The sequence below is a fragment of the Scylla paramamosain genome, chromosome 38 (genome assembly GCF_035594125.1).
Source record: "Scylla paramamosain isolate STU-SP2022 chromosome 38, ASM3559412v1, whole genome shotgun sequence".
NCBI classification, from domain to species: domain Eukaryota; kingdom Metazoa; phylum Arthropoda; class Malacostraca; order Decapoda; family Portunidae; genus Scylla; species Scylla paramamosain.
In genome coordinates this window covers 13,203,735-13,216,258 of record NC_087188.1, presented here as the reverse complement: position 1 = coordinate 13,216,258, position 12,524 = coordinate 13,203,735, and the positions used below count along the sequence as shown (strand labels likewise).

Here is a 12,524-nt window from a genome sequence, read left to right as displayed (position 1 = left end):
TCAGTAAACTGTGGTGGTTGTGTTGTTGTTGCTTTTGCCGAGTCTGCCGGAACAACAAGGGGCGAAGCGAGCAATAAGGGAATACGTACTTGACACAAACACATCAATATATCACCATTTTGTCTAGATAGAAAGTAGAATTTGACTAGAGAGCTGGGAGGATATGCTAGGCTACTCTCTCTCTCTCTCTCTTCATCATTTCATTCTCCTGCACCTTCCCTTCATCCCCTCCTTTCAAATCCTATCCTCTCATCTTTCCATCATTCTCTCCCGCCTCTTCTTCCCTATTCTCTCTTCTTTCTCTGAATTTTTCCACCTACACCCGTCATTTTTCTATTCTTCCTTCCTCTGTTCTCCCTCTCATACCCTTTCCCCTTCCCCTCACATCTCTATTCCTCGCGCATCTCCGAGTGAGGGGTTTATTTTGAGTTGGCCACACTGTCTCCCCGGAACACGGCGAGTAAACACACAATTTTGGCTGAGGAAACAATCACACTATTAGCTATCACACGCACGTTGCAGTCTTCAGCGGCCCACCCCAAGAGAGAGAGAGAGAGAGAGAGAGAGGGGGGGGGGTTAAGCTTCTTCTAGGCCCGTATGAGTGAGAAAGCAATATAGGACAGGAAGCTTCTAAGGAAATCGAGGTTAAAAGGGTCGTAAATTGAGAAAGAATAGAAAGGTTTTGTGATTGGCGAAGGAAAATGAAAGGAGGAAATTTAAAAGGAGTGGGCAATTATTCTTTTATTCTCTCTTTTCTTGTTTATGTTGAGTTTTATTAGTTTTTGTGTTTAATTATTTTCTTTATACAATCTCTCTCTCTCTCTCTCTCTCTCTCTCTCTCTCTCTCTCTCTCTCTCTCTCTCTCTCTCTCTCTCTCTCCGGTAATACTTTTCGAGAGAGAGAGAGAGAGAGAGAGAGAGAGAGAGAGAGAGAGAGAGAGAGAGAGAGAATCATAACTCCTCAACAATCTCAACACAACAGCGTCCGTTTGTTTACACACACACACACACACACACACACACACACACACACACACAACCTTTCTCGATCATTTCCAAATAGTGAGTCTTGAGATCTTCTTCTTCTTCTTCTTCTTCTTCTTCTTCTTCTTCTTCTTCCATGTTTATTTTTTTTTTCTTTCCTCTGTATTGTGTTTATTTGTTATCGAGCAGTTGTCAACCATACGACAAACTATTTTATACCGTACCGCGCTGCTGCTCCTGTTTGCTTCTTGTTTGTTTTTGTTATGTTTTTTTTAATGTTTGCCCACGTCTCTCATGATATATAATTCTATTTAATTATCATCATGCACTTTTTTTTCATTGTTCGTTGATAAATTATGAGTTGTGTGTGTCAGTGTGATAAATTTGTATCTATTATGAATCTCGTGTTAGTATTTGTCGTTGTTGTTGTTGTTGTTGTTGTTGTTGTTGTTGTGTTAAGTATTGCGTAACTTAAATCATCTCTCGATTAATCAGTGTTTTTCTTTCGTCTTCGTTACTTCTCTTCTTCCTCCTCCTACTGTTTTCCTTACATTTGTTATTGTGCTTTCTTATTCTTATTCTTAATCTTCTCGTTTTTCCATTAATCAATACGTTTTTTCTTTCGTCTTCTTTACTTCTTCACCTCTTGTTCCTTCTTGTTCTTTCCATGTCATTCTTCTTGTTCTTGCTATTGTTCTTGTTTTTTTTTCCTTTCTCCTGGCCATTGCTTTCCTTCTTGCTGTTCCTTTCCTTCTTGTTCTTACTTTTCTTCTTGTTCTTGCTTTTTCTTCCTCCTCTTCTTCCCTGAGTCGCGGCGCATCCCTCCCCCTAGTAAAAGCGCGCATGATGACAGGCTTTCGTCCGTCAGATCACCGCCAGCGTCTCCTTTCCTTCGCTGTGCGGGCGGCGGTACACAAGACACGAAGCCAACACAAGGCGGCGGTGGTGCTGCGTATGTCGTCGCAATGGAAACTAGAGCCTGTTGTGAATACTTGAGACATTTAGAAGGCGACGAAGATCAGTATGTGTGTGTGTGTGTGTGTGTGATACCAGCGAGCTACCACCATCATCACCACAGTGTTGTCTCTAGTACAAACAGAAAATTTTATGAGGATTTTACTCTTGTCTAACAGTTAAGGTCTTGCTAATGCTACATACAACTGTGTGTGTGTGTGTGTATGTGTGTGTGTGTGTAAACATGGCCGTGTAAATGTTTTCTGTGTTGGTGTGTAGGTTTCGATAGTAAGCTAGTTAATTTGTATGTTTAGCGCCTTTCACACCTTACGAATGTTTATTTATTTTAGTGTCCCGTCAGTTGGCTTGTTCGTGATGAGTTTTGTTTATTTAAATTTTATCTCCAGCCATGAATGTTTTGCTTTTTATGCCTTGTCTATGAATTATGAACGTGGATGAAAGAATCTCCTGTGTTTTATATATTCACTATCGTGTTGTCTTCAGTGATCATTGACAGAAGATAAAACGAACATGGAGCAGAAAATTAACGCTTATTTCTCAAATACGCACGCCAACTTTGGAAAACACACACACACACACACCTTCTTCCCCCCTTCTGTTCTTTAGATATCACCTCCCCTCTTCCTCCACCACTCTCCCTTATCCACCCCTCCTCTCCCTCCCCTTCCCCTCACTTCTTCCTCTCCCAGCACTCTCCCGCCTCTCACAAACCACCCGGGGAGAGAGGGAGTGACTCTTGTTATGACACCAAACACCTCCCACGCAGGAAGTGTGTGTGTGTATGTGTGTATGTGTGCGTGTGTATGTGTAATTAGGAACAGTGGCAAGGTAAACACTGTTATTCTCAGCATTTATTGTTACACAGGCAGAGGAAGGCGTGGTGCATTTGATACCTGTGATGGCGACTCATGTGTGAAGGTGTGATTAATTAAGGGATCGTACCTGTGTGTGTGTGTGTGTGTGTGTGTGTGTGTGTTTATCCTGTTATATCAATGATAGAGACGTTTTAGTTGTGTGTGTGTGTGTGTGTAGTAGTAGTAATAGTAGGAGGAGGAATAGAGTAGAAGGAGGAGGAGGAGGAAGAGTAGGAGCTTTTGCCTGCTCCAACCTTCTTTCCCTTGCAGTAGTAGTAGTAGTAGTAGTAGTAATAGTAGTAGAAGTAGTAGTCGCATCCGCATCCACATCTTCCCACGTCGCGCCGCACAGCCACACAAAGCTCCCATCCCTAAATAAACAGGGCACAGCTCCCCCGCCAGCAGGTAACCACCCGGCTGGCCCTGCTGGAGGGAGCAAGACAAACCCGCCTCAGCGTAAACTGCTCCTTTGCGGCGAAACAGTGAAAATAAACCACAGAGAACCTACTGGCATGTGGCGCCTGTGTCTGGTGCTCCAGGCCCCCTCCTTGCGCCGTGTTGGACCGATCGTTTCTCTCCACGCTGTGTCTTCCTCGTCCCCCACCTGATACTGATGCTCTCTCTCTCTCTCTCTCTCTCTCTCTCTCTCTCTCTCTCTCTCATGGCTTCTGGGAAAGGCAAGGTTGTTTGCCATTATGCATTCGTGTGTGTTTGTGTGTCAGATGCCATCCCAGTCTGTCTGTTCCGCAAACCCCACCAGCATTAAAATCTTTTCCTTGTGTGGTTTTGTTATTGTTTCCGTAAGCGCAGATGTTATTAGTGTCATAAGTTCTTTTGTATTTTATTTTGCGGTATATTGCCATCAGGAACTGTCTTGTTGTTAATTGGTCTTTTACCAGTCTCCTTGTATTCTTATTTTAGCGATAGAATTTCAGGATCAAGAGAGAGAGAGAGAGAGAGAGAGAATGTTGTAATCATGATAGCTGGCAGATTAAAGATGAAAAGAAGAGGAGGTTATGCAGATAGATATGCAACACAACAGCTTAAGGATTCACACTGAAGAGGCAGTTATTCGAGTAATATATATTCACACCTCCATAGGATATCTTCTGGTAGAACAGGAGAGAGGTAGTCATGGGTTCCCAGAAGGGTTAGTATTGTTTACGATGCTCAATTCCATCATTACCCAGCTTTATTTGTGGTACTAGGAACTTTATCCATGTCCCGTGTGTATGTGTGTGTGTGTGCGCTCTACGGTGTTTTATCTTCAGCAGAATTTAAAAACAGAACGTGTGATTTGATTTGCTGTTTGAATATGTATAGCAGAAAATATTTAGCATCACAAAATACAGTAGCTTAAAGGATAGAGTTTACCGATAAGCCTTTTCACAGTTAGACTATTTCCATAACCACATACAGCTTAGACATTTATTATTATTACTTTTGTAGCATAAAGAAGACAAAAATTAACTTCCATTCTCTCTTTATCTGTCTCAACTCAAATCATTTTCTTGTTTATTTTTATTTTGTCTTATTTACTTTCTCATATAGTGCTCTGAATGACAAAGAAGAAGCACATCAGTCAAAGTGCTAGAGCAAATGTAGTCATAAATCAAGGAAATGAAACAAGGTGCTGTAAACAACCAATTTAATGTAGTAACAAGAAGTCAAAATGCCCAGTTTGGAATGGTTATGAGGTGCATGAAATCTTATCCATCATGACTGTAATGTGATGTACTCATGGTTCCACTCACACAATATGCCTGCCACCCAAAGCAACCCGGGGAACATTCACTCAGATGCTCATGTTTCTCTGGCAGTGTGAGGTGGTGGACCCTGACTAAGGAGCTGCCTCAAGGAAAGCTGGTCAGAAGTAGCTTGTCACACTCACTTCCATGTGTCTTGCATCTCCCCTCAGTCTCAATCCACTGGTCTGCCAGGAATCTATCACATGCCAGTTTTTGTAAGGAGACTGTCAGATGAGAAGACTTAGTATTGAGGGAGAATGGTAAGCACTGTGGAAATGAATGCAGGTCACTCTTTTTTTTTACCACAACTATACCTTAAGAGAGAAAAAGAGAGACCAGGCAGTAGGTGGTCTACAGAATTCCATGTGACAGCCACCAATACAAAGTTATTGAATCATTCCAGGCATAATTCACTGAAATTCTTTTTTTAATATGAAGATTATGGTGCAGACTATGGGAATCCATATCATATTGTATGAACACTACTTTTGACTGTGACTGTCAAGTCCATACCAGTTGTCATTACTGGGATTACAAAGAAAGATTTGACATTGTTCTGAGTAATTTTTTGGAGTATAGAGCACCATGGGTGTGGTACTGACACCCTTTCTAAAGATCCTTGTCAGCAGCAGTGAGTCCAGTAACCACAACACTGCCCGTGAATGATCGTGTCATAGAGATAAAGCATTACTATCTATCTACCTGCATACCAGGCCAAGACTCTACTCAAGGTTTTTCCCAGACAAGCCTCGTCTCATTATATGAGATGTAGGAATATAAAAATGCTTAAAAATACAAATGCAAGCCTTTGGCTTCATTTAAAGTTAACTTCTTCCCTTCACTGTATGACACGGTATGGTCATACAACCAATATTACTATATAGACAAGTGCTTTGCTCACACAAGTTGGCACTGATCTTTTGGACACTGATCCAAAGAACCACTCACCTTCTACAAGTGTCTCTTAGGAATTTCATATTGCACATTATAAACTCTGCATGGAGTTCATGGTGATCAGTATAAGGAACTATCAGAGAATACTGTAAAAGTTCACAACACAAGAGTGATTGGTGGTTCATGGAGAGTCTTGCCTCGGCCAGCCAGTGCAACACCTTCCCCATCGGAAGGGTTGACACAGGTTCTTCCTATTACTTTTGTGTACCTGCTGCCACCTCAACAATACTTCAGCAATCCTCTCACATCAACCCCTACAACCCATTTATTACTTTCAGACAGTTCTGTTACCAGTTAAGCTCAGCACACTCCATTTACAACCTATTCGTCATAGAGCAAGCACACTCCTACTCACTCACTGACTCACATTTAAATTTTAATATCACAAGTAAAAAAATAAATCAACAAATTATCAATAAGACGCACATATTATGACTCGCTTGAGTTTATCTGCGATGGCAAAATCCAATCAGCTGAGGGAGTGACAGGTGATTTAAGCTGTGGGGTCCTTCCTCATGAGCTCAATGTCTGCCTGGATCATGTCTGTCACCAGTGCCTGTTGTGGGGGACAGAAAGGGCCATTAATACATAGGCTCAGTATTACAGTGCAAACAGTATTATAGAACAAGTAGGAGGACTAATGAGGTGAGAAACTGAACATTCTGTGCAGTTTATTGATCTTGCCTTAATTTTACAAAGACAGTCTACAGTTTTTCTCATGCTATCAGCTTTTCTACGTTAAGACTTCTCTTCAGCCCTCTGCACTTGGGTAAAACCTGTCCCCAACCTAACTCTGCTCCCAGAACCTCCACTTTACCTGAAAGTCATAACTTGGCTTCCATCCCAGCTTCTGCCGTGCCTTTGTGGAGTCCCCTTGGAGGAAGTCCTGTGGAACAAATATTTTAGAAGTAAAGGGAGAATGAAGCTTTTTGTCACTAAGATGGTTTGCTTGTGGAACTAACTAGGGTGGTCAGTTGGTGCAGCAAGCAGGCAATGTACTTGTTGGTGAAGTGCTGAGCTGTTGGTGAAACTACAAATTTCATCACACGCATCTTTCACGTTCATGCAGGAAGTCTTGTTGTCAGTGTGGTAGCATGCATGAGGGCCTCAGAGCCAACATTTCCTTGTGTAGCTGTGTTGACCAAGTGTTGGGTTAAAAAACATATTATTCAGGTACTTGCAGTAATCAAGTATTTTCAAATAATCTAAAATGACTGAATATGGCAAGGTGTCATTCTGACAGGCCATCATAGTTATCATGGCATTTGTTGTCCCAGTGTGTACAGCTATACAGATACAATGGTTGTTCTATGTGGTGTGCAGTGGTGCTCTGCTTCATGTGGGTGTGCTGCACCTCGTCCTCTTGTATGTGTGTGTTCTGGGTTCTGCCCTGAGTGGTGGGTTGGTCAGTGTTCAGCTCTGAGGATGGCCTTCAGGAACACACAACACATGCCAGTGTCACGTGTATGTAGTAATGGTTATCAGTTTCCAAGTGTTTTCTTAGGGCAAATTCTGTGCCAGTCAAAGCACTCTCACTTACATCTCAAGAGGCAGCTGGCCAACCTGCCGGGGAGAGCGATGCAAGCAACTTGGTTTCTCCTAACAAACCCAGTCAGTCTTTTAATGGTGCTGTAATACATATGTTGACATTTTTATGCATTTCACTAAAACAAGGAAACCTATCCCTATGTAACTGATGAGTGAGACAAGGCATCCACATGCATACCTTCACATTCCCTATCATGTTCACAAGCACTCCCTCACATCTTAGCTCCCAGACCTCTTGGGAAGAAAAGATCCTCTCATCAGGCTACATAAGGATCAGCTTCACAACATGTTCTGGTCTCTCCACATTATGGCCCAACAGCTGAGCTGGTTTATCCTTGCTGCACTATAACAGTGCATCTCACTCATTCTCATCTTATTCCTTGCATCTCACCTCACCCATTGATCAAAACAGATGCAGGATGATCTTGCATCAAGGCCGTCAGAGCTACTGCTCCATTCATGCATTTACAACTCCTCTTCATTCATCCCTATCACACACAACCACTCTTCCCTGCTCTACAAGCACCTATCTTGTACTGTGAAGCAATCTGTGAGAGAGAGAGAAAAAAAAAAAAAAAAAAAAAAGATAAGTAAGGGGCTTCCCTAGTACCTGCAAATATTTGATAAAATATCAATCTTAGATCATTTGCATGTATTATCAGTGTTTGTTTTGGTGCCCCCTGCTGAGGCCTTTTCAGACAGTGGCCATTCTGGTTGTTCTGGCTCACATCAAGTCATGCTGCTGCTTCATGCGGCCCTCACTTGTACTCTTGTTGGGGGAGAGGTGCTCAATTTGCTTTATATACATGCTGACATTGAAAAAATAAAATAATAAAATAAATAAATGAATAAAAGACAGTACATTAATTAGCCAACAGAAAATAATAAAAACATTACAAATGATAAAATTAAAGTTGTTACTCTGGAGTCTCATATTGTACCGTAAATATTGATGAAAGGTTTGCTACATTCTGTGGTCTCAACATCCACAAAGTTTACCACATCACATCACCAGTCGGGAACACTCACCACTTCCGCTGGACGGTAGTACTTGGGGTTGATGGTGACTCGGATAATGTCACTGCCCTTCTCCTTGCCCACCTCAGCCTCACCGGTCCCCTCCCAATAGATTTCCCTCCCAATCTGTGGCCAGGATGGAGAGAAAAGATGGAAGTGACTGTAAATCTTGTAAAGAGTGTACCGAGAAGCCTCAAGTCTGTACTGGCAAATCATGATTCAAAAAAATAACTTTACTATTTTTTGAAGTTACAAATGAAGTGGTTCTGTCCTTTGATCTGATTTACAAATGCAGAATTAACAGCTACAAATGAGAACACTAAAAAAATTACCTAGGATATATTGAAAATGCTTTGAGTGAGAAAAATGTCAAAATCTACTATTAATTATGATTCACCCACACCTTAGCTTGATGTCTTCACTGCAACAGCTAAAAGGGCTACAAGGGATTTATCTTATTTACCTCCTTGAATGATGCTTCCACAAACTCCCTCACTGAATGTGCTTCCCCAGTGGCCAAGACAAAGTCCTCAGGTTCCTCTTGCTGCATCATCATCCACATTCCCTGTGTAGGCGTACAGAACATGTTAACACACACCTTAATGCAACTGTCACGTAAAAATGACACGAAAGGGAATGAATATGATGAAAAAGTATTGTATATCCATTTTAAAGTGAAGTTTCTCCTCACACACCTTCACATAATCCTTGGCATGACCCCAGTCCCTCTTTGAGTCAAGGTTTCCGAGCTCAAACTTCTCCAGGTGTCCTAAGTGAATCTTGGCCACGGAGCGAGTAATCTTGCGTGTGACAAATGTTTCTCCTCGCCTTGGAGACTCGTGGTTGAAGAGAATCCCATTACAGGCAAACATTCCATACGACTCACGGAAGTTAATGACAATCCAGTAGGCGTACAGTTTGGCAGCCCCTGTAAGTGAGGGTATGTTGTCAGCAAAAGAAGAAAAGGGTTATTTGAAGAGACTGGGAGGAAATAAGTTGACAAAAAGGACATACAAGAGTAGCATGGATACTGTAATAGTGAAGAGTAAGATCACCTACATTTTAGGATGGAGTATTATAGTTTTTGAGAGGAAAATATATGAAAAAGTGAAAGGATTAGTGTCCTAGAATGAGGTGTGGAAATGATACAACAAACAAGATACACTAAAGCAAAACTGATGCAAGGAATGTGAGAGGATGAATCACTGCAAAATTATAGAACAGTATTGGAGTACGAGACAGAGACAAAGGGAGAATGAGAGGACAGGAGAACCCAAGAACTGACATGGCAACTTAATTTCATGAAGAGTTACAAGAAGCAAACATCACGTGAACAAAAGTTTCCATACAGGCCAAAGTATGCTTAGATGTAACAGCACTTAATATCAGAGAAACCCAGGAAGACCGTACCATAAGGAGATCTTGGGTAGAATGGAGTAGTTTCTGTCTGTGGGATTTCTTGGACCTTGCCATACATTTCTGAGGTGGAGGCTTGGTAAAACTTGACCTTCTTGTCCAAGTTGCAAGTCCTGATGGCATCCAGGAGCCGCAACGTTCCCATGGCGTCCACATTGCCAGTGTATTCTGCCAAGTCGAATGAAACCTAAAAAGTACAGAATGGTTTAGTAAAATGCAGAGTAAAAGACATGAAGCAAAATATCACTTCTAACATTCTGCTCTTCAGGAAATAGATAACTTAATTAAGAAAAGAATTGGTGTATTTTGATGAACAATTACTTCCACCTTAAGAAATATGAGGAATTCTTCACAAGTAGATGTTTTTGGGTCTCAGCATCTCACTAATGGATTCACACTGGCTTGGCACAATCATTTTTCTATTACTAGTTTTATGTCACTGTAAAGCAAGCAATAATGTTTCTAAAGTACATGTGATCAAATGCCATGAACACACACCACCTATGTACATTCCTACCATCCTCAATAACATAAAGTTCATATTTTCTCACAAACAGAAAAACTACAAATAAGTACAACATTCTGCAACAAACATGTCTGGAAAAACATTCTTTTATCTGTCTACTGTTATGTTTACTGCATTCAACTTCCTTGCCTTGACGTGGCTCTGCGCTCCAAGGTTGTAGATCTCATCAGGCTGCACCCTTGAGATGATCTTGACCAGGCAGGCCGAGTCCGTCAAGTCACCATAGTGAAGTGTCATCCTCCCATTCTTGTGGATCTGTGGGGTGTGAAAGTTTGAGTTACCGTGTCTAATACTGCAATGTTTTTATCTTTCTGTTTAGTTATTTAGTTTACAGAAGGAAAAGGGTATTTTGTAAGAGGTATTCCATTTAAATGAAAATCTTCATATGTACTAATTACAAAGATCTATATGAAGAACTGTGTGTAAAATTGCTGTGGTGCTTTGTCTGGGCCACCCCATCTGGGATGCCAGCCTGGTATGCAGACAGATAAACATATGTACCTTGTATGAAGTTAGGAGCGAGATATAGCATGCACAAGTATGTATACCTTGGGGTCCTCATATAGGTGACGAATCCTTCCAGTGTTGAAGGTGGAGGATCGCCTGATGATGCCGTGCACCTGGTAGCCTTTCTCCAGCAGCAGCTCAGCCAGGTACGAGCCATCCTGCAACAGTCAGGAAGTGCCAACAACCATCACCCGTGCTATGACAGGTAGCATGGTAAGTACAGATATTCCCTTCTTGTGTTATTTATTTACCATCCTCTTGCAACCTCTTAAGACTATTATTACATGTGAATAATGATAGTATAAGAGATGCATCAAGTATTCATACCTGGCCAGTAAGACCAGTGATCACAGCACATTTCGGTGTTGGCAGAGGGGCCATGTTGATGTCTCACAAAATACTCGTGCTTATGGGAAAGAAAATAAGTCTTTTTTTTTTTTTGTACATCATATTTCTACTCATTATTATGTACAAGATGACTCTGGGTTGGTAATTTTGCTATCTAACAATACATGAGCACAAAAGCACTGTCACATGTCAGTGGTGATGCCCACTGACTGGCCTACATATTCCTGGTTCTAAAGTGTGTGGCAAATTATATGTATGATACCAGGTAATTTGTACCCATATAATCTGGTATCTTGAAAGTAAATGTGTTTTAGTATGAGTATATGGTTAATCTGTCTCACTGGCATTCTATCACCCAGCTGTAAGAAAAAATCCACATAATTTTTGTGGCACTTTGCTGCCAGGGTTTTTGTGGTGATGTATACAGTTATAACTAACTAATGTTGGCTGCTGCCTGATTAAGTTCCTGTGCCACATGGATAATAATAAATGAAGAAAGTAGACACCACAGCATCCTCCCCACAGCCATCTTACTGAAGTCATCATGGAAGATACTGAAGGTAAGCTATTAAAAATCATGTAATTTGTTTATTAATTTCATCTTAACCTTTACTTGCAAAAAAATAACTTGAAAACCATTTTTTGACTGAAACATTCTTTTTATGACAGTGACTTGTTAACTAATATTTACTTCATTACATGATTCACAGACACCAGAAGTGGTTCTAACTTGAGATATGAAAGCCTGCAGACCACAAATAATTCTTCTCAAAGAGGTCAGTACTTGCAGCTCAGTACTCATACAGTTAAACTCATACACCTCAGCACTCATAACTCAGTTCTCATGCAGCTCAGTACTCATACAACCCATTACTCATAACTCAGTACTCATACACCCCAATACTCATAACTCAGTACTCATACACCCCAGTTCTCATAACTCAGTACTCATACACCCCAGTACTCATAACTCAATACTCATACAGCTTAGTACTCATACACCCCAGTTCTCATAACTCAGTACTCATACACCCCAGTACTCATAACTCAGTACTCATACACCCCAGTACTCATAACTCAGTACCCATAACTTAGTACTCGTACACCCCAGTACTCATAACTCAGTACCCATACACTTCAACAATATAACATCACAATACATCACGGTAAAGAAGACCCTGTGAAGCTTTGAAGCACTGCGTCCGTCTCTGTCTGTCAAGTGATGGTATGCAATTAGCTATCAGATTCGGTCAGGCAAATCTTACCAAGAATCCCATAAATAAGTTAATTAATCCCCCTCACCTGGCCAGTGATGCCTGTGAGGAGTGCCCGTTTCACCTCCGTGTTCTGTTCACCCTCAGCCATGGCACGCACAGCACACAACAACACGCTACAGCACACAACACTCAAAACAACACTCTCTACACAATCCGGAGATCGCTTGCGTGGCAAGATGAAATAGTTGCCGTGTACTGTTTCAACCAAACATTTTCCTGGTTAATCTTCCTCTCTAAGTATTTTTCTCTCTACTGTGTCTGGGCGTTTATGGTTTATTGGCAGGATTGGAATAGGTGTAGGATGTGGGGTTTATTGGGAATTGGAAGGGTGAAAAAGGGCATCTTCATCTGGCAAAGTCGTGTTGACGTGT

At 41.4% G+C, this 12,524-nt stretch overlaps 1 protein-coding gene and 1 long non-coding RNA gene across 8 annotated transcripts in view; one reads left to right on the top strand and one right to left on the bottom strand.

The window, feature by feature from the left end:
• Window positions 1-4,446: 4,446 nt before the first annotated feature.
• Window positions 4,447-12,524, bottom strand: part of LOC135091821 (GDP-mannose 4,6 dehydratase-like) — a 10,496-nt gene continuing 2,418 nt past the window's right edge. For 4 of the 7 annotated variants that reach the window (XM_063989819.1, XM_063989817.1, XM_063989813.1 and 1 more), the window contains exons 2-10: window positions 10,856-10,934; window positions 10,570-10,686; window positions 10,151-10,276; window positions 9,490-9,682; window positions 8,775-9,007; window positions 8,543-8,644; window positions 8,092-8,205; window positions 6,332-6,400; window positions 4,447-6,070 (exon numbers count right to left, since the gene is read on the bottom strand). In XM_063989819.1, the coding sequence (XP_063845889.1) occupies window positions 6,008-6,070; window positions 6,332-6,400; window positions 8,092-8,205; window positions 8,543-8,644; window positions 8,775-9,007; window positions 9,490-9,682; window positions 10,151-10,276; window positions 10,570-10,686; window positions 10,856-10,909 (1,071 nt within the window). In that variant the 5' untranslated portion in view covers window positions 10,910-10,934 and the 3' untranslated portion in view covers window positions 4,447-6,007. Of the gene's footprint in view, window positions 6,071-6,331; window positions 6,401-8,091; window positions 8,206-8,542; window positions 8,645-8,774; window positions 9,008-9,489; window positions 9,683-10,150; window positions 10,277-10,569; window positions 10,687-10,855; window positions 10,935-12,036; window positions 12,105-12,178 lie in introns of those variants that run through there. The other 3 variants (XM_063989816.1, XM_063989814.1, XM_063989812.1) reach the window with 3 other exon arrangements.
• LOC135091824 (uncharacterized) lies at window positions 10,605-11,876 on the top strand. The gene is made up of 3 exons (XR_010262653.1): window positions 10,605-10,741; window positions 11,236-11,436; window positions 11,587-11,876. It is a non-coding gene; the product is annotated as an uncharacterized LOC135091824 (long non-coding RNA).